At 40.9% G+C, this 21,347-nt stretch overlaps 1 protein-coding gene across 1 annotated transcript in view; it reads right to left on the bottom strand.

Moving 5' to 3' along the window:
• Positions 1-16,862: 16,862 nt before the first annotated feature.
• The window catches only part of znf385d (zinc finger protein 385D), a 95,923-nt gene continuing 91,438 nt past the window's right edge, over positions 16,863-21,347 (bottom strand). Inside the window, exon 8 of the mRNA XM_005744016.1 lies at positions 16,863-17,759. Coding sequence (XP_005744073.1) covers positions 17,508-17,759 — 252 coding nt within the window. The 3' untranslated portion in view covers positions 16,863-17,507. The remainder of the gene's footprint in view (positions 17,760-21,347) is intronic.

The following is a 21,347-nucleotide window of genomic DNA, read 5'->3' as shown; positions in this document are numbered from 1 at the left end:
GGACTAGAAAAGCGCTATACAAATGCAGGCCATTTACCATTTACCATTCATAACAGAAGCAGGAATATGGTTACAAAGGTTATGTCGCTTTATGGACATGGCATGACTTATTGCAACCATGCACAATGACCTGTGATTTGGTCAAGACGGAGATCACATCAGCACCACAATAATGATAATAACACTGACTCAGTCTGCTATTATTTTGAGATTTAATGGAGTCAAGCTGCCAAAGATATCAGATTTTAACTTAGTAATTATTGGTGTCAACCATTTTTACAGTGATACAGGACATATCTACAGGACTTAGGAAAAACAAATGGCTAGCTAACCAAAGCTAACCATATTAAATACTTTAAAACATAAAACATACTTTTCTTATAAAAAAAAAAATCAACATACCTTGGAGCTAAGGAGAGCTGTGGTTATTCAACCAGACCAGCTACAACCTGCAGAAGCCTGAGATTACAGACACAACTCACAGTAGCTCTCTTTAACAGAGCAGCTAACCTTAGCTCGGAGAGTAGAGGCAGCAAGCTGACCACAAATGGGTTATTAAATTAGCAATTAAGTTCTCAACAGTTCACTCAACTTCAGTGCTTCTTTCAACAGGCTTAACTGCAGCTCTGTCACTCAGTCAGGTTTAGTGAGTTTGCTGTGGGAAATGAGTCTCTCCTGCTGTGTGAGAAAAGTTGCTGCAGCAACAGAAAAGTGGTAATCTCTTTACTTTAGTCAACCAGAAAGTGTGCAGAGAAGCTGAGGGTGCACTAAAGTCTCCACTGAAAGAGAAACAGACAAACTAGGAAGATGAGAATTGTTGACATGTGTTTATTAAAATTCTTTAATTATCACAGTTATCATTAATACAGATGTATTATAACAAAGCACTGTTTGTTTGTTTGTTCATCAGAATTTTTAAGTTAAGAGACACTGAAAGTTTTGGTGTAAAGTAGGTGCTAGTATCTCTGTAAAACTGTATAACTGTTACAACTTAATGTCCACTTTCATCCAAAACTCCACAAATTTGAAAGATGAGCACTCACTGTAGTACTAGTTGGTCCAGGAGGAATAAAAGCCTGAACTCTGAGAGCTTTAGTCCATCTCTCCACCAACTGACCTGACTGAAATAAGCTCCATAAGCCTTACCAGAAGATAAAATCACTCTCTAAGCTGAGCTGTTTTCACTCTGCAGGAAGGTTGTATTAAGAGATTGTGATCTCCCCGCCACCGCCCACCACTGCCACCTTGCATAGTACCAGTAGATCTTTCATCAAGTATTCCCAGCTCCTTAACAGATACTTTCCCTCCATATGGGCTAAATTAAATCTGCTAATGTCTTCTACCTGGGTACTTATTTGGTTCCTTGAGGTGAAATGGAGCAGTGTAAGTATCTATACCCATCCTACAGGCTGATGTATGAGTCAGTCATTGTCATGAAATCTCTCCTTTTACTAGTTTCCTGTCCTTGAAATTTATAGCACCTCGCAAATGTGTTCATACACGACTGCTCATGGTCGGACGGTCAGACACACTCGCCGTGTGTTTATAGCTCTGTGTTATTCATCAGGGTCAAAGTATTCGTCTCGCTTGACTGACATCTGTTTGAGCCAATTATTAATTGCTTGATAATTGATGTGCACATCATATAGGCAGGGATATTACTGAGGGGCTTAGGTCACTCAGTAATGCACGTTAATGGTTACCAAATAACCTCTGCAGTACTTGATACTGAATGCTCAGGCATCCCAGAAATGATGACTGCTTCATGTTGAATGGAATAAAATAGCATTTTATTGTCATTGTACATGTGCAATGGAATTGTGGATTCAATAAATCATTGAATCATGTCGAATAATAACTCTTTATGTTCAACACTGAAAGCCATGAAGGACTAAAAGTGATAGGCTTGACTTTCACTCATTTGTGATCATTTACTTTGAGTACTCACGCCATAAATGCAGCGTACCACAGATAACTCCAACTATAAACACTTCATTTACTAAATTCCTTCGTTTTAAAACAGTTTCATTTGATATTTTTCCTACTGCTTGTGATTGTGTCCGTGATCCAGAATATCCATATTTAGATGAAAGGTTGGTTTGCGAAGCTGCCGCTAACAAGCTTAGTGAGCAACGTGTTTTTTTAAACTGACGGTGCACATACACCATCTTACTGCGTCCTACTGCTGGTGCTAAGTCTAATAAAATAACCGAATTTTGAGCACTTTCTCCTCCAGTCCACATGTGTCCTCTGGCATGATACTGAAATATCCAAGCTGCATCCATTAGAGTGTGTCTGTGTGTGGATAATTAAGGTAGAATATGCTTGGGTAGAAAAGTGCTTTAGAAGTGCTTGTGTATTTACCTATAGAGAGTAAAATTGTGAACCTGTCCGTTTAACGAATGAAGCTGGGGATTGGTCTGGTGTTGTTACTCCAAAATATTACATATTCTTACTTTTTAGAAAATTTATGCATTGCATTCATTAAATAATCCCTGGAGACATCAATTCACTACATGTGACATGACTTTAGCATTAGATGTGTTACACAGCCTAAAATATATTGTTAATTTTTAGTTAGCAATATAAACCCCTCTTCTAAATGTGGGAATGGCAGATCTTCAGTCCTCACTGGATCCTTGTCTCGCAACAGTTAGTGCAACCTGGCTTGAGTTTATGTTTCCGCTTCCCTGTGAGAGAGATCCGTACCTGTTACTTGAGATTTTGAAAACTGTGGAGAGCCACAGGCGAGTCTGGGAGTGTCACAGCTGCTCTGATCATTTGGAAACTTTTGTTATTCGCTGTAAATAAACACACTACACTATGATTCAGAGCGCTGTGTGTGAGTCCTACCTGTGTCCAATCCATGATAACAACACTGACTCCAGATCACTGTTTCCTGCTGAAGATCAGGTTCTGGCTGTTTAGCAGGGTTCAACATACAGTGAGCTTTAACATCACTCTGGGTTCTTTGCTAACTTTGTACAGTGGAACACCGGCTTACGAAGACCCCATTTAACGAAAAATTCAAGCTACAAAGGCACTTAATGGCAATATGCCTGTGTAATGAAATCCGCTGGCTCTGATTGGCTGAGCCCAGAATGCCCAGAATGCCTTCTGAATCATGTGATAACCCCTTGGCTTTCGTACTTGCGTTTCACTGTTCCACGTGAAAGACATATTGTTGTTGCAGTTAGCAAGTAGCCTATCGTGCATTAACGTAAATGTCAATTTTAGTTTTAATGTTTAGAATTAAATTCCGTAATGTTATGTACATGTACGCGTATGTATGTATGCATACGTATGCTTTCTTCAGCCTCCACCACCTCTGCCACCTCCTCCTCCACCAAGAACTTCGTCTTCAGCCAGCATCGCCTCACTCAAAAGGCGATGGAAAAAGGTGCTTCGACTTATGAAAATTTTGACTTACGAAAGACCCTCTGGAACGAATTAATTTTGTAAGTCGGGGTTCCACTGTGTATATATATACTGTATGTAGTTACTTTAATGTGGTGACGTCCAGTAAAAACAAAACTAATGCCTCAAGTCTTCGAAAGTTGTAGATTGTTCCTCCTCCCAGTGAGCTGATTGTATGTGCACGGATTTTTGTTTCTATCCACCCATCCTGCAGATAATTAAGTAAACTTTGCAACACAGGTAATAATCTAGCCTTGTAACCGTGATGTGATTACTGATTTTAGCACAATATTGGGTTACATTACTGTGTTGTAGCAGTGGAGCTGAAGTTGCCTGTTAGAGAAGATGATCATCTGCTTGTCCAGTCAGGGGATAACAGTTTGTTTAATGACCTCCTCTCCACCACAGCTTCATAATTGTCCTGATTGAAGCCAATCGCAAAGCCCAATCAGTAAGGGTGTTCCAATCACCAGCTTTGGTTACATTGTATTGTGTGGCACTCCCTACTGAGGGACCTCATCTGGACTACTTGGGTCCACTCTCATTAGCTACAAAGTTACCATACCTGACATACATGTGAAATGAAATCCAAGGTAACATTTCATGAATAAATAAAGTTTCTTTAGATGGTCCAGTCATGTTTTTTTAATAGTCACAAAAAAATCAAACAACCATCAGTTTTAAGTTCTTGCACTGGGTTTCTGTATGCCTTTGGTTCACCCTCAGTAATGATAAATTCTGAGGGTCTGAATTGATCAACAACCTCTGGATCCTACAATTCCCTCAATTTCAGCTCAGGTTCGAGTTTTATTAAAGCCTCTTTCCTGGTCACTATTTTTCAGCTCCACATTATATCCTGTTCTTTCTGTTAAAATTCGATGACTCCAAGTTGAGATTTCTCAGCGGAGTCATTCAAGTTAGGCATCAACGGGTAGAACATTTCCCTGTCATAACGTTCGATTGGGGGAATCGGTTGTTAGGTTTTGTATTGTTGATTGTCATTTATGCTTAGAAATATTTAACCATATATGCTTCGAGGTGTATAATCAACTGTGTAGTGATAGGATGTGTGATCTTTAACAGGCTGCAAAGGCTTGGTGTGTATTCCACACTGGAATGCACACCTACATCCTGGGAGCATGAGAAGAGGTCTACCTTGTTTTATTGTTTTATGGCAGGATAAACGTGGCTGTATCTGTTTTAGGCTAAGTGCCTTTTGTTTAGATGAACTGTTGGACTTCCAGACCAGCAGGTTTAGGGAAGTCATTTATGGGGTCACACTCTGACCCCCCCCCCCCCACACACACACAGAGTGTTCTTTGTTCACATGTATACCTATGTAAGACGTCATATGTTAATGAACCTATGCATATTCATGTAACCCCAATAAAAGAGCAGTGTTACAGGGGAGTGTCCGAGAGTCTGATGGAGGTCAAGTGGTGGGACGACACTTGGCTCCAGGCAGGTCTCCCTCATGCATGAGTAACACGAAGAACTTTGCCTACTTGGTGTTCAATGCTTTTGCTGTGTAATTATATTGTCTTCAACGTTCCAGCGAATAGGTTCAAGCTACAAACCTATCATCGGTGCCCTGTCTTTAGATTTTTCTCAGTAACCAGAGCAGCTTAGAAATAAAATCTTATGTTTTTCCTCACACGGATGCATTAGCTCTGGGGGAGCTGGCTCATTCATTTTCCATTTTGTAAAGATCATATGCTTCTCAGTTTTATTTCGTTCCTTTTCCAGCTGGATGCCATTGTAAAGTCATCACTAAGAACTTCCATTCAAAGTCAGGAAGAATTCAAAAGCAGCATTTGGAGCTGTTAGAGGACTTGTCATTCACTGCCCTCAGCAGGGTCTATGCAGCTCTTTTAGGCACCTTCAACATTGATTCACAGAAGAGCACAAAGCTTTCTTCACACTGCCGTGTGGAAAAGGTCTCATATGTGCTATGCGGCCATCATTGGTTGATTCTGTGCTATTATGAATCTACAGTTCGTGGGCTGCAAACACCACCAGAGTCAAAGGGAGGAACGTGGTTACACGTGTCACTCACAGTTACGAGAGCAGGCAATGCTGTCTATATTCATGAGCACTGTGATAACATAGCTGTCAGACTAGGCCTTGAAACTTTTTTGATTGCACTCGTAGTGTTCATGTAGCTGCGTTGTCAGCAGAGATTTTTCAAGAGCCAGATGGAAGGTAATATCCAACAGGGAGACACTTCAGAACCTTTATGTTATTAAATTTAATCTGCAAGTCGGGTCTGTTTTTCAGTTTGGTTACTTTGACCAAAACACATTTAAGTTCATTTTAATTTATACTAAACAAAACAAAAACAAAACATTTACACATTCCTGAGAGCAAATTGATACAATTGTTTTACAATGGTGTTGATAGGGTTAAAAAATATATAATTTTGGGTCAAAATGTGTAATCTGTGATCATAAACATTTGTAATCTGACTGATTGTGACTGATGAAAAATACAAGTATGCACTGCTGACTTCTGCTTCTTTCTAAATTTATATTTTTCACATAAACATTTATGTTGTGCTTTGTGTTTGAGCGGTCGAAGTCACGAGAAGCCAAAAGATTGTAAATATCTCATTAGTTTTTAAGCTGATTGCTTCTGGTCATGAATTATTAAGTTTTCCTTTTACAAAGTTGAGCAAACCCTGTCAGTGGGTCATTCAAATGAACTCAAGCATCATTAACGCAGCCTATTTAAAGCAATCAGTGATACAACTTCCAGCCCTAGAAACAAATGTAAACACTTCTCTGTTTATAGAGTAAAACTGAGGCTTTGTCAGTGATGGAGAGGTTGGAAAGCCCCTGACCACACAAAAACAGCAACTACGCTGCTCATTGACAGCTTGGAGGCTCTCCTCTCCAAGGACATTTCCAGGACTTTTTTTTTTAATGGCATGAAAAATGTTTTGTATTGAATATATTGGCAAAGTGGTGCAGCAAGTACAGTGTATGCAGGCCCTTTACTCATAACAGCACACAGGCTTTGGCACAGCCATATACTTAAATGTACACCATTTCAAATGCAGGGATGAAAACAGTTCGAAATATTCCAAAATTACCTAAAACCGTAAACATAAAGAAGCAACAAACTCTGTCATTATGTTCAGGCTAACCACTCATGTTATTATTGTGCGACAAAGACATAAACAGAAGTTAACAGCTAATGCTGCTCTATAGTACAGTGAGTTATTTTATATTGATATTATAAAGTCAGTTTGTAGCTGTGTTTGCACTGCAGAATTTGTGCATATCACAGGTTTATTGTCCTTTTGCAGTAAATAGCAAACACCAGAAAGGCTATTGGGATAGTATTAACCCAATATCACCAAAGGTTGTGCCTGATTTGATTAAATATGTACGAGTGTAATAAACTTTTCTTATCCTATAGGCGTGGTGATCTGTACATGACACTGCTCCATTTTACAAGTTCTACGCCAAAAAAACTTTGACAGCAGTGGCCTAAATTAGCTTCTTGGTACCATGGGAATTTGTTTTCATGGAAGGTTGGTGAACCCAACTCAAAATGAATGTATATAGGATGTTCTTATTGCAAATCTACCATTGAATACTGCAGGTGCTGCTATTAAAAATCATTCCAGTGTGACTGTGTGTGGGTGGATATGGATGGGTACATGGTTAGTGTGTGTGTGTATGTGCATGTGTTGTGCATTTCTGTGTTTGTACAGTTTGAGTGTGCGTATATTAAGTCACCTACCGTTTGCACTGAGCCTATTTTGAGCTTTAGTGAGTCTCTTGAAAAAACTGCAAAGGTGCTCTGAGAGCAAACCTTTCAGCGACTCCTCTGCACACTTCCCCTCTTGTTAAATCTTTATCTTTTGTTACTGGAGCCTAAAAGCACTCATCAAAAACACACAGGACACTAAAACCAGGGCGCTTTTAATGCAGGTGTTATTTCAGATTCACAAGCAGGACTGTGTTTCAAGAGGATCGCTGGCCGGGAGCGAGTGTCTTTGTAAACCGTGAATGTCCAGATGAAGTAAAAATGTCAAAGCCTTAATGGACTTGAATGTTAATTGAGGCATTTATCACAATGTTGACTCAAAGCTCTTACAAGGACATGGAAATGGGCTGCCCGGACCTCCCTGGCCCTGCCTGGAGTCCTCGAGGGATTGTCAGCGCAGCTCATGTTGAGTATGTGTTACAACATCCTGAGTGCTGTGGCCTTTAGGGGTTCTCCTCTCGACCGGCTGCAAATGAAAAATGAAAAACAATTCGATACAACTAATGAAAAGTAATGAACTTCTTTCGTGTCGGAGTGACAGGAAAACACAAAGTGATGAATCTGACAGCGTAACCTGGCCAGCGAGCGCACTCCAACTGTGCCAAGCAGGTAGCCTGGCTATAAATCACTTCCCTGTAGAGAGAATTGAAATAAGAGCTGAAGACCACATGCAGCTGAAGATGAAATCATCAGTTTAACAATTCCAAAAACACTGAATGTTTAGTTTGAAATTTCACTGTGATTAGTACCACTGATGCGATTCAGTTTAACACTTTCCTTTCTCATTATTAACTTATATTTATTATTAACTTTGTGTTTTATTGCATTTCCTGCCCCTTCTGTATTCCTGCTGTTTTTGTGCCATGACATTTTCCATTTTATTTTGTGAATCCCTTTATGTGCACGTCTTTGGTTGTTTTCTTTCCTTTGTTTTCTGCTCCACCCTAATCGTTTCCTCGTGTATAAATAGTCCTTGATTTTTGTTTGCCAGCTATATGAACCTATTCTGTATATAGAGGATGGACATAGCTAACATGACAACAGCCACTGGTTTGTGAAAAGACCATTTAAAGCAGGGGTGGGGAAACTCCAAGCCTTGAGGGTCGGTGTCCTGCAGGTTTTAGAGGTGGCCTTGATCCAACACAGCTGATGAAAATGGCTAAATTACCTCCTCAACATGTCTTGTAGTTCTCCAGAGGCCTGGTAATGAACTAATCATTTGATTCAGGTGTGTTGACCCAGAGTGAGATCTAAAACCTGCAGGACACCGGGGCTTGAGGCCTGAAGTTCCCCACCCCTGATTTAAAGCCTCGGCTTTGTTGCTATGACCATCACCACTTTGAACGATGATTGGCTGTTGGTACAATTAACATCAAAGTTACTGTAAAAATGTTATTCATCAGATATTTGCATTAAAATTCTCCAAAAGGGACAAACACAGTAGTGAGATCAACTTCAGTGCCTGCTGCTGGCTTATCTGTCTCCTTGTGTGCCGCATTTAGGTTGTCTTTAAAACATCTCTTTCTGCTAAGATTTGTGTGTAAAAATACTGGGCAACAGATAACTGGACAAGTTATCTGTTGCCCAGTATTTAAAAACCAGATGTCTACAAACTTCTAAAAGTTACTGCGGGCTTGTAAATTTGGCAACAGCCATAAATAACTGTGTGGTTATTATTTTTTATAGGCTGAGCAGTCAGTACTTGCTGTAATTCAGTCATAAGCAGATAACCAAGTCGATGAGCTGATTCTTTAACTCCATTGTTCTCTTTGTATGACACTGTGAATAAGGAAATGTCAAATCTATCAAGGATAGCACTCTTTTTTTAATCACAGGAGCTGAAAATGTCACATCATTATGACTCAAGAGCCATGACAACAGCCTTGCTGGAAAAGAATCCTTTTTATATTGTTGAATCATAATGAGCTGTGTGTTTTGCCTACAGCTTCATCAGGCCTGATGATAATGACATACAGGTTTTGCCCATTAAAAACTAATGAAACAAAGCAGATTTTTCTGTGCCAGTTCAGTCTTTCCAGGTTTTTAAGCTATAAATGTTCTAACCATTCTTGTTTCTGTTACCAGCACCTTATGGCTGTTAATTTCTGCATCAACAAAAAGTGAAAAGTATATTTACCTCAACTAAATACCAGTCATATTTTTAAAAACTATTATTACAGCTGAGGTGGTTCGGGCATCTGACAAGGATGCCTGCTGGGTGCCTCCTGGGGTTGGTGTTCCTGGCATGTCCCACCGGGAGGAGGCCCCGGGGCAGACCCAGGACACGCTGGAGAGATTATATCTCTCGGCTGGTCTGGGAACGCCTTGGTGTTCCCCCGGATAAGCTGGAGGAGGTGGCAGGGGAGCGGGAGGTCTGGGGCTCTCTGCTTAGGCTGCTGCCCCCGCGACCCGGCCCCGGATAAAACGGATGAAGATGGATGGATGGATTGATATTATTACAGTCAGATAATCAGAGCAAATTACCATTTTATTTCTCCCCAGTAGTGAACTGACACACAAAAATCGGCAGCAGCAGCTCAGAGGAATATAACAGTTTGTGTTTCTTTCTATTTGGTGACTTATTGCAGTGTTGCTTAAATTTAATCCCATTCACTTTGCTGTTTTTGTAGCATTTTTTTTTCTTGACATTTTTGTGTGTAGAAGAGAAAAAAGATGTCCTCATTGTTAATGCTCCAAACAAAGCTCAGACTGTGCAGCACAAGCCCTGAGGGGCAAGTTCACAGGCAGGGTTTCCTTGTGTTAGCTGGCTTAATACAACCTAAAATCAGAAGTAATGGATATCATAGTTTGTGGTCGTTGCTAACCCAGGCTGTCTGTTCCAGGCTCTGTTTGCGGTCACACGTAGCGACGCACAGTGCGCCCTGTGCTTCAGCTGAGAGGAACACGTCACACTATGAAAAATCCAAAACAATAATAACATGTCACAAATAAGGCAAGAAAGCAATATTTATTCATACTTCCCCCCTGAGTGCATGTTCAGTGCTGCTGTTCTAAAGCTGCCACGTTAAAAGCTCTGTGACTTTAAACTTGATACATTTGAATATGTTACTCCAGAAGCTCATTTAAGTCTGGCATTGTCCCAAAGTGAAGAGCACCCAGAAAATAAAGTAAAATTAAAGTGAAATCAATTTTCTGCCTCCTGTTCTGTTTGCTGCAGTAAAAGCGTTGTATTGTTATCAGGATGAAGCATAGAAATCTAAACAATACATGCATTTTCTGCATAGTTACTCAACACATGTGAATTCCTGCAGCAACCGTTTGTGCTGTTGTGCTGAAGTCACCAATCTGTGTGTAACATGGCAGACTGGTATCACCTGCAGTTGACTCCCATGTGTTTGCTGTGGGACATTGGCACTAATATGGCTGTGATTGGTTGGGTTGAATCAGAATCAGAAATACTTTATTTATCCCAAAGGGGTAATTAATTGAAGGCATGTGCATTTAATTGTACTTATACTTTACTCTACTTATATTTCACACTTCAAACACTGCTGCTACATTTCCCTGTCTTTCTGCACAGGCCAGGGCCCATGCTGCCGCCTAAAGGTGGGATTGGCGGCCTACTCCGAATGGGGTCTGGGAAAACAACTGCTGTTCCCTGTTGCATGTGTCAGCGTGTTATAGAACATAGCTGACCTGTTGCATAGCTGATCCTTGCCTTGGACTGTGCGTTTTGTTCTTTTTGGAAGTGGGACAGTGACGTGAACTGTTCTGCTTTCCAGTATCAAGGCAACTGTTTCCCCTTAAAGTCAGGTGTTCTCCTGAATGTTGGCCAGGACTAGAACCAGTGTGTTATCTGTGGCTCAGCTGGTTTTCTCATAAGTTAGTGCAGCTGCTAACAATCTATCCCACTCTATATAGGGGCCACTCTTAAAGCATATTAACAGGACGAGTATTAATGAAACGCTGGTGCTGATTTTAAACTCAAACAGCAGGTTAGGTGTTCAGCATGGGTTACACTGATGATTAGACTAGGTTAATAGAGAGACTTTGTGACATTCAAAACTGGCTTTAGGCTCAAAATACAAGTTGGGTCACCTGCCACTTTATTAGGTACATTTGTTCATCTGCTTATTTACTTAAATATCTGTTAATCTAGTAACGCAGTGCATGTAAACATGCAGGATGAAATTCAAACTGAGAATCAGAATGGGGAAGAAAAGTGATTTAAGTGACTTAGAATGTGGCATGACTGATGGTGCCAGATGGGCTGGTCTGAGCATTTCAGAAAGTGCTGAACTGCTGGGATTTTCCCACACAGCCATTACTGGGGTTTGCAGAGAAAGGTCCGAAATGGAGAAAATATCCAGTGAGCAGCAGTTCTCTGGGTAAAAATGCCTTATTGATGCCAGAGGTCAGAGGAGAATGGCCAGACTGTGTCGAGCTGATAGGAAGGCAATAGAAACTCAAGGAACCACTTTTTATAGTCAAGGTATGCAGAACAGCATCTCTGAATGTACAACACGGTGAATCTTGAGGCAGATGAGCTACAAAAGACCACACCAGGTGCTGCTCCTGTCAGCTAAGAACAGCAAACTGATGCTACAGTTCACACAGATTCATCAAAGTTGGACAATGTAAGACTTTGACCTTTTCCACTGAAACATTCAGAGTTTGGACAAATACCATTAAAGTATGGACCCATCCCAAGAATGGCACACTTTGGGCTCCTTATTTCTAGCTGAGCGTTGTTTAATGCCACGATGGCTTGGTAACCATGCAGATCCCTTTATGACCACAGTGCACCCATCTTCTGATGGTTGCTTTCAGCAGGATAATGCACCGTGTCACAGAGCTCAGATCATCAAACGGGTTTCTTGAACATGGATTTAAATCTCTGAGGAATGTCTCCAGCACCTCGTTGCTGAAAAACACCATGAAGAATTGAGGCAGTTCTGAAGGCATGTACCTAAGGTGTACCCAACAAAGTGGTTGCTGATCTTGTGGCTTCTTTTATTTTCAATAATTTGGTCTGTTTAAATTTGCCGACTATAAATTAAGTGCAAAAGTACATAAAACACGTCTCCTGCAATAATTAGTGTAGAAAGGATCATTTGGGATACATTAAATGTAATGTTTGGTAAAAATGGAATTATTGGTAATGTATTGTTTTATTAAAGATAATATTTTATAGAAAGTTTAAAGGTAAGAAAACTGGAGAAACTGGTTGATTACTTAGTCCTCATTTTCCTTTCTGACATTGAACAACAAATAAAAACAATCCCGTTGCTGGGTTCACTTCCTCAGCCTGATGAGAAATGAAAATAAATAGATGCCGAGAGCTTAGATAAAAACAAATACCGAGGATGTTGTTTTACCATTTTCATGCTAATTATAGAGTGTGCAGTGAATTATTAAAAATTCATTTCATGTCACTGTTTGTTGCTCATTATTGAATCCATTGTCTTGAAACAAGCCTTAGATAAGGTTCACTTGGTTTCAATCTGGTCATCAGCTAGAGCAGATTTTCTCTTTTCTGAGTCGCACTCAGACCTAATCTACATTCCAGTGCTCGCTTGGTTGGGCGTCCAGCTGTTCGCAGCATTTTCCCCGCTGACAGAGAAGGAGCCAGGCGCTGTTTTCTGCTGATAGCTCTCTTGAACAGCAGATAGAAAAGCTGAGCATCCCACTTACAGATGTTTGTGATCATCGCTCCAGTGAGATTAAATGCAAGCGAGACGGTGGCCAGAGATTCAACTCACAGAGCAGCGGCCTGGTCCTCAGGCGGCCTGCTGTATTGGTTTTGGAGGGCGAGCAGAGCTTTGGTGAAAAGAAGCTCCCTCGTCTGGGTAGAGAGCCAGTTTTCATGCGTCAGGGAGTTTGGGGCTAGATGTGCTACAAACGAGGGGTGAACGAATGAGCTTATGGTTCTATGGAAAAGTTCACACACTGAACAACTGACTTTAATACCTAGTGCAAGAGTTATGGTGTTGTCGTGAGTTGCAGTCTCTCCAAAATGTTAAAGCTCTCAGCCCTGCTTTGGCCAGTGATTTTGTTTCTTGGATGGAAGAAAGCCATCGGGGCTTTGAGATGTCAGACCTCATTGGTGTATTTATGGTGTGTGTGCATGCATGCCACGCTGTCTGTGAATTCTGCACGCTCACTTGTTAATGCTTGTCTGCCACGTATATGAGTTTTTATTAAAGGATGCATTCGTTTTTATCACGCTGTAAAATGTATTTGTCTTGTTTATTTTGACAGAACCGGATTAATGTTGGCAGAAAAATGTTAATGGCCAGTTACTGTGGCTTTTAAGAACGTCTTAGAGAATAAAGATGGAGAAGTCTTGTCCAAACGGAGAGATTTAGCTCAGTAAGCCACAGCATTGCACTGGCTGACATATTCCTTCATTACCATAAGCACGCACACTCGAGTTTATTTTGACTCATTCCCACATTTGCCGCCCTGCTGCCACTAATGGTTAGAGAGTACCAAATGTCTAATTATTCATGGCTGACAATAGTCCCTTAAGGTGTCTACACACAGTAAGACTTCAGAATTTTGTTTAGTTTACTGCGAGCTCTGTGTGGCATAGGTCTAATAAACTTGTACATGTAGGCTGTACAATGATCATTTCTACTGAATGCTAGACTACGATGACATCATACGAACATAGCTCCTGCTGCTACAACTCAACTTTTTTTTTTTTTTTTCATCCTCTCTTTTTTTTGTTGTTTTTTTGTGTTTTTTGTTCTGACGATTATTACTGACATGGGCTCAAAATGGGCTCTGGCAGGTGGAGGAACCATAAGATCCTGGTAGCGGTTCAGTTTTCAGTGAGGAAAAAAATGAGTCATCTCAAAACTACCAAACTTGTGAGCTCCAATTCACCCAGACTCTGAACAGGCTGTAGTCAGCTGACCTGTGCTGATCCCATAGATTGGCTGCTGGCTCTGAGGTTTAGTTCTCTTTGTGGATTTAGCCAAATACATTTCACGATATATAAGCAGATGTTGCATGAGCTATCGTGGCTACTTTCCGATTGGCAAGTACTTCTTGTGAGCATCATCAGTTTAAATTCAAACTGACGTCTGCCGCCCTTGAACTAACCCGGTATGAGCGACACCAGGCTGTGATGGCTCAGACGGTCGAGCAGGTTGTGTGCTAATTGGACGGTTTGTGGTTTGATCCCTGAGTGTGATTTTTCACAGTGCATAGAACACATACATATGTGTCTGAACACGGCTTATTCTCACATAGCATGAAATTATTATCATTCAGTTTGCTGTGTATGTGTGAAATAACCAGATCATTTTAGCAAAACATATGCAGAGCTGTGCAATATATGCTTGGCGATACTTACGGAGAGAAAAGTTGCGTGTTAAATTACTTTGTGCTTTTGCTTCTGTGCCCTACCTAGATGCTGAAGTGAGCACAACTTTATTGACAACTGAATGGACACAGATCAGGCATGAGAGGAAAAAACCAGATGTGTGTATAGCTTGCAGGTGGGACCATGAGATGAGCTCTATGAGATCACTTAGAAGGACGTGTGGGTAGAAGCACATGCAAAAGGAACTCAGTTTGTATCGTTATGTATTAAACTGCCTGATTTGATTTATTTGTTATTAATTCATTAATTGCTCCCTTTAACTCCAGACAGTGATCATTTTTACCCTCATTCACAGTATGATCGCAGCCAACAGCATCACCAAGATCCTTGGGCACCTCTGGACTAACCAAGAAATTGCAAAGTGGATACTTTGCTTAACACGTCCTAAACTCACCAATGTTTCATTAGCATTTTATCTGGACTACAGTTTCAAAGTTTTCCATTTTAAATGACAAGAAATGACTCTGTGCCTGACTGGCTGGACTTTACATAACTACATTCAGCTAATTATCAAGATCATGAGCTTTGCTGTATTACTAGTCCAATTAATCATCTGTCAGTCACACCATAGCAGCCTGTTTGGGCAAATTTTTGCACTGAATTAATAAGTTTCATGTCACTTAAAAATAAATCAACTGTGCTCGCTAACCCTGGAAAAAAAGCAACATTATATTTCTGATATTTCAGCAGAATGCAAATGTGCCGGTAGCATATTTACCCTCAGGATTATAGATATGTGTCTGCAGTAACACTCTATGATACAAATAAGATGAGCAAACATTCTTCAGAAACTTATTTGTTTTTTGTGGGGATGGTGCTCTGCGATGAATTTCAATTCTATGTTTTCAGTTTGATTTTTGTATTCTGACTGTGTATGCATGTGCACTACTGTCGCTCTGTGTATCCAAACCTTGCAAAAACTAAACAATAATAGAGTGAATATCCTTCATTGCAACAGAGTATATATGTGGTGTTTGTTTTTTTAGGTACAGTGATTTGGGATTTCCATTTACTAATTTTTGCTGTCTCTAGATCGTGTGTTCTGAACTTGACTTTTGCTCAGAATAGATTAAAATAAAGCGTAGAATTCGTTTTAAAAAGCCACGTGAAGCTTAGCCCAAAATCCCAACAGATAGGTGATGACATTTATTTCCAACCCACATCAGCTCAAGGCTCAGGTAGAATATTTTTTGTTGGTAAATTTAATTCAAAGCATACTATTTAAGCTGTTTTACCGGGCCTACAGTTGCTGCGGCATCTGAAAGTCACTTTGCAATCCTGCTCATCTTCTTCATGATGTGTTTGGATCTTCTATGCTCTCCAAGCCTCGCACACTTTTCACATAGAATTCCACTGCAGCCAGACTGCTTGACACCATTTATCTCGCAAGCATCAGTCAGCTGCAAGATGGAACCAACTTAGCATCGCTGTTGAGTTTGACAACATGAAATAGTTGCATTTCCTACTTTGTTCCTTGAAAACTGTTCGCTGTTTTTCAGGTTTCTCCAACACCATCATAAATAACCTCTTTATGTCCCTGTAAATTTTAATATGTGCACTGTACGGCAGTGGCTGTACTGCCAGAGCCAGAATTACATTTTCCCCATTTTGTCACCTTGAAGTTTAGCATGATCTCCAACTCGAATATCCAATATTCTTGATCTTCAACGTGGGTGGGCGTGTTCTCGACACAGCAAGTCTCTTTCAGGACCACGCCCGCTGGCTCTAGCACCACCCATCTCACCCGCCTGCTTTTTATTAAAAATGAATTAAATGCTCGTGACACTTTCCATGTGAGAATCCCATTATGCTCGTATGCGTGTGGAAGGCCTGGAAGGTCTCAGAACAGAGCCATAGCAGCACATATAAATTATTGCACATGGAAATAATCTTCTTTTCACTTTAGTGGTGTTCTTTAGAAATGTTTGAAAACTGGATGAATATTATTGAAATTACACAGCTGTACACTGGTTGATCAAATATTGTTAAGAATTATTCAGAACTTGCTGATGTGACTCAATGTTGTAAGCTCATATGAATACTATGACTGTAACTGTGATTTTATCCAATGAATTGGTCATGGCCACCAGCATTAACAAATTAGGGCTCTTTTATTTTAAACTGTTCACCTTTTACACATTGACAGTTAACACAGACAAGCCTTTGTGGTCCCTCTGGCCCGAGACATGGTCAGTGACAACGTGTGCTGGATATCGACTGGGATGGCTTATGGTGGATGGAAAGCTTTCTCTCTCTCTCTCTCTCACACACACACACACACACACACACACATGCGTGCGCGCGCACACACACACACACACACACACACACTTATGCAAGAACGGATACAAAACACACACAGTACAACATATACTAACCATCTAACATAGTCTAACCATCTAATGTAGACATCAACGGAGGAGGGGCTTAAAGTGCATACAGGAACAGAGGAGGGCTTTGCTCACTCCTACAATTTGAAACAACCTTTTAAATTATGAGTGACAGTAATCCTCCACCAAAGCAGTGATCTAAGTGCCACGCTGCATCTTTACAGAAAGCATATCCCCACCATATTTTAGCTCAAACGGCGCCTCGCTTCATGAAATAATGACACTGCATAGTTCACGGGGTTAGTCTTATATATTATTGCGGTACAATGTAGGTTCAAGTCCGGGGTCTAGGCATGAGCCATGGGCAGCAGGATGGCACAGAAAGCATGTAAAGTCCAGTGAGATTAGAGAAATAAATCCAGCATGAGAAAGCACCCGATGCTCTGAATGGAGGTTAATCCACATGAGGAGAGGTGAGAAACAGTACAGGTCCGATAATGACACGATGATGTTCAGTATTCTGGATGCATAGAAGGAGTACGTTTGCCGAAAGCACTCCTGGTCTGGTCTGGGTGACCCGTATGGTCAGTTCCTTGAGCAGAGGCAGAGTAGCTCCAGCTGGGTCGAACGGGTCAATAAGGGGCAAATAGGACTTGTGGATGGGAGGTCCTGACAGGCCCGGGGGCTGGGCGGAGCAGTGCAGCAGGCAGGGTTTGTGTCTGAAAGAGCGCAGGGGTCGGGGTGTGATTAGTGGCGCTGTTCGTGCGGTGCGTGAAAGAGTTGCTGATGGCTGCGGCAGCTGCTGCCACTGCCGCCAGGTGAGCAGGTATGATCTGTGTGGTCAGAGGGTGACACTGGCGCTCCTTCCCCAAAATCAATTTTATCTGGTGGAGACAGGGGAAAAGACAGTTAATACAGCCTTATATGTGCACAGGATAGAGAGAGCAAGGGAACGGTACAATCAAGACATCTCTGCAAAGCTGTCACACAAAGTAAACGTATACTCTAAACCAGGCAGGATACAATTCCTAGTATGTTACGTTTTCACAGCGATACAAGAATGTAATATTCTTTCATTTTAAAAAAACAAGATGGCTTTTGGTTATTGAACGTGATCTAAAGTTAGAGCAAATAGTTTCCAGGACAGGAGCGTAAATCTAAATTAAACTGCTAAAATCAAGACAAGTTTTGCTGTTTGTAAATTAGACAAACTACCAATCCTGCTCGATCTGCTTGGACCCACATTTTACAACGTTCAAACATTTTATTCAACTGCTGGATAATTAAAATAGGTCCTGCATACCACATCAGAAACTCTTTGTATTTGCTCACTGAACATATTAAATTTACTTTTTCCTGCTTAAGTTTCTGTTTTTGTTTACAGGTTGGTTGTGAGACCAGAGGCCTTTATTATGAAACAGGATTTTATCTTCTCCAGGTAACTTCAGGGTTAACGTGGGATTTCCTGTAATAGAAGGGGGTTCCAGCCCCAAGTCACATTCCAGATTAGTGATCAATAGATATGAAATCATGACCTATTGACTATCAGTTCTCCAGAAAATAGCATCAATTCTCAGAGCTCTGCATGGATAGTGGACGTTTTTTTTCCCAGATGAAAAAAAGTAAAAATTTATTCCTTGATATTTTTTCCTCTGTTGGCTGGGAACTATTTTTTGTTGGATAAGCATGAGCGTGATCCTAAAGCCGGACATCTATTTGCACCTCCTGAATTTGCACATTGACTAAAGTCTAATTATATAATGAAATATTCAATATTAATTCATCAGATTCTCCCAAAGTTTAATGATACAGTTGTGATATTGATAACTTCCACATTCTGCATTTATGCTGGATTTCTTTTGTGGCTTAGAATGGGGTAAATGTTATTAAGCTAATAGAGCTCTTCCAGTATCACTGACCAAACTGTTTAAAGGTCTCACACATTCATACAGCAATAGGCTAAATAAACTAAATGTGCAGTGCTTTTCCTCTCACACGCTCACACCGCTGTTCTCTCTACAGCCGCTGTGCTACTTCCAGTCTGTATCCTGTGTTTAAGCTCCTTATATTTTTCTAATATTCCAGTTTTATCTTCCTTTGTAAAATGCGCTGCTCTGCTGCCAGGAGGCAGAGCTGAAGTAGCTGGAGTTGAAGATGCTAAGATTCTAGTTTGAACGACAAGGAGAGACAGGATTTTCAGAAATGAGAGTATCAGAGGGGCAGCTCAGGTCGAGCGGTTTGGATTTAAAGTTAGAGAGGCAAAGCTGAGATGGTCTGAGCAGATACTGAGCAGGGAGAGCAAGTATGTTGGGCAAAGGACATTAATTATGGAGCAAGGAAGGGTCATGGAGCTACAGCGATGGAGAACAAGCAGAGTGGGTGAGACAGAGGCAGATGATGTGCTGTGGTGTCTGCAACATACTCAAACTCTAAACTGGGATAAACTTAACTGTAGTAAATAAAATGCATATAAGCAGAAAACTGACAGCATTGCTAAGGCTGTGAGGCAAGAGACTTCAATGGGGCATCAAACAGGTGTCAGAAATCAGCTGCTAATTGAAACAGTTTTGGCATTTGCCACAGCTGAGATGAGAGTGTGTCCAATATTGTTGAGCCGTGTTATCATCAACTCAACCTATTCAACTTACTAACCAGTTCTGCAGACCTAATAATGAGAATAATTCAGTGGCAGTGTTTCGTATAGTCGAGATTATGTCCAAAAATGAGATAACTGCTTTAATAATATACTCTCACAGTTTTAACAGAGAAGGAAAATGACTAAAAAATGGAATTAAAGACAGAATATAAAACTCATGATGTGACAGGGACACAAACAGTGTCTGACCTCCAAGAAAAGTCTAAAAAAAGGGTTTAAAGGTCACCAAAGTTATCTGGCTTAATCTTCTGTATCAGTATTCTCATGGCACCAGTATGGCAGCACTTGTCATGGATTATCAATCACTGATTCAGGCACCGAAGCCCTGTGGGATGCATTCTTTACTCTGTGCTCATCAGAGAAGCTCCTCTCCGTTAACTCAGTCAATGATGGGTTTCAGAAAAAGTCATTTCCCCCACACTGGTAACCCCCATGCTTCGTCTCAGCAAACAGTGGGTGTGATGAATGCGCTTTTCTGGTGCCTCTTTTGTAAGATGAAAAGTTCGGCTGTCCTTTATCTTCTCCACTTTGATTCCATAGGGCTCATTATTGCATGCTGCTAATCATGTGTCATATGACACTCAAAAATCCTTTAGCAGTTGTCTCAACTCGCTGGGAGTGCGAGAGAGATCGAGTTTTCTACAAAATGCCAGAAAGTTAAACAATGATCTCAAGAAAGTATTTGAAAGTTTTCTTTTCAGTGCATTTCTCTTACTCTGCGGTTTGTCAGCTTGCCTGACTCTAATATGAACTGCTGTGATGCTGAAGACCACAGTCTGGGGCACTCGAAATAAGTTAAAACTGACATTTACAATCAAGTCTAAACAGCGTTCAACGTGAGCCTGCCTTCCACCTCCAGCACGCTGGCTCAGAAAAGCCTTCAGCCGTGCCATTTTTGTCAATAAAATATCAAGTTTTCAAATTAAATGGCATCGCACACTGTCACAGGTTTTTAATAAAAGCTGGATAAGGGGTGATCCTGTTATGAGAGCTGACATTTTACTGAAACAGGAACCGTCGAGTGGACTGAGCATGCTTAATCAAAAAACACTTTAGTAGAGATGCGCAGGATTTTGTGCTGACAAACAAAGAAATTCTGAGTGTTGGTTTGTTTTCTGTTCTTTCCCACAAAAACAAAGTACGACAACAAGAAGCTGCAGCACCTGGAAGAGGTTAGAAAAGGAGAGAAAGACAAAGGATCTACAAAGTGCTGCTCGTGGGTTGATGAGTCGGTCTTCCAGGAGCCCATTAGCTGGGAGTCACTTTGCCTGTTGTGTTGATACCGATGGCCTTTCTAACAAAGCAGGATCAACATACCCCGAGGGGTTAGTTGGAGATTAATGGGGTAGTAAGGTGTGCTGAGCCCAAAGCCAGAGATTTCACGATAACAGCTTTATTTATTTGCCTGGCTAGGTCGCCATGGTGACCTATGTTAAGCATGTGACATGGTCAAGAGCGGGTTCTGCTCATAGTTTTGTGCGATATGTTTTTATTTTATTTTACAGGGAGCTTGATGGGCTGCCGTTAGTAACACTGCTAAATAAAGCCATGCAGTAAAATCTGAGCAGCACAAACTGTCGGGAATTTGCATGCATTCGGTTGGTGATGCAGAAAATTCCCAATCTGCTGCCACGTCTGTTCTATGCTGCTGAAGTCGCAGCCACAAGAGCACAGATTAGAAAAATCAATTAGTCTATTATTTGTTGCAGAGAACATTCAGTCAATAACATTTATTTCACTTTAATCTTGTGAAAAACTAGATGAAGTGTTTTGACACCTTTGTCATTGGGCTAAAGGAGTGCGTCAGACCTGAACG

Source organism: Pundamilia nyererei, unplaced genomic scaffold, assembly GCF_000239375.1.
Source record: "Pundamilia nyererei isolate P.nyererei 1_Seehausen unplaced genomic scaffold, PunNye1.0 scaffold00138, whole genome shotgun sequence".
NCBI lineage: Eukaryota > Metazoa > Chordata > Actinopteri > Cichliformes > Cichlidae > Pundamilia > Pundamilia nyererei.
Note: the sequence above shows the minus strand (reverse complement) of the source record. Positions and strands in the feature narration are given on the sequence as shown.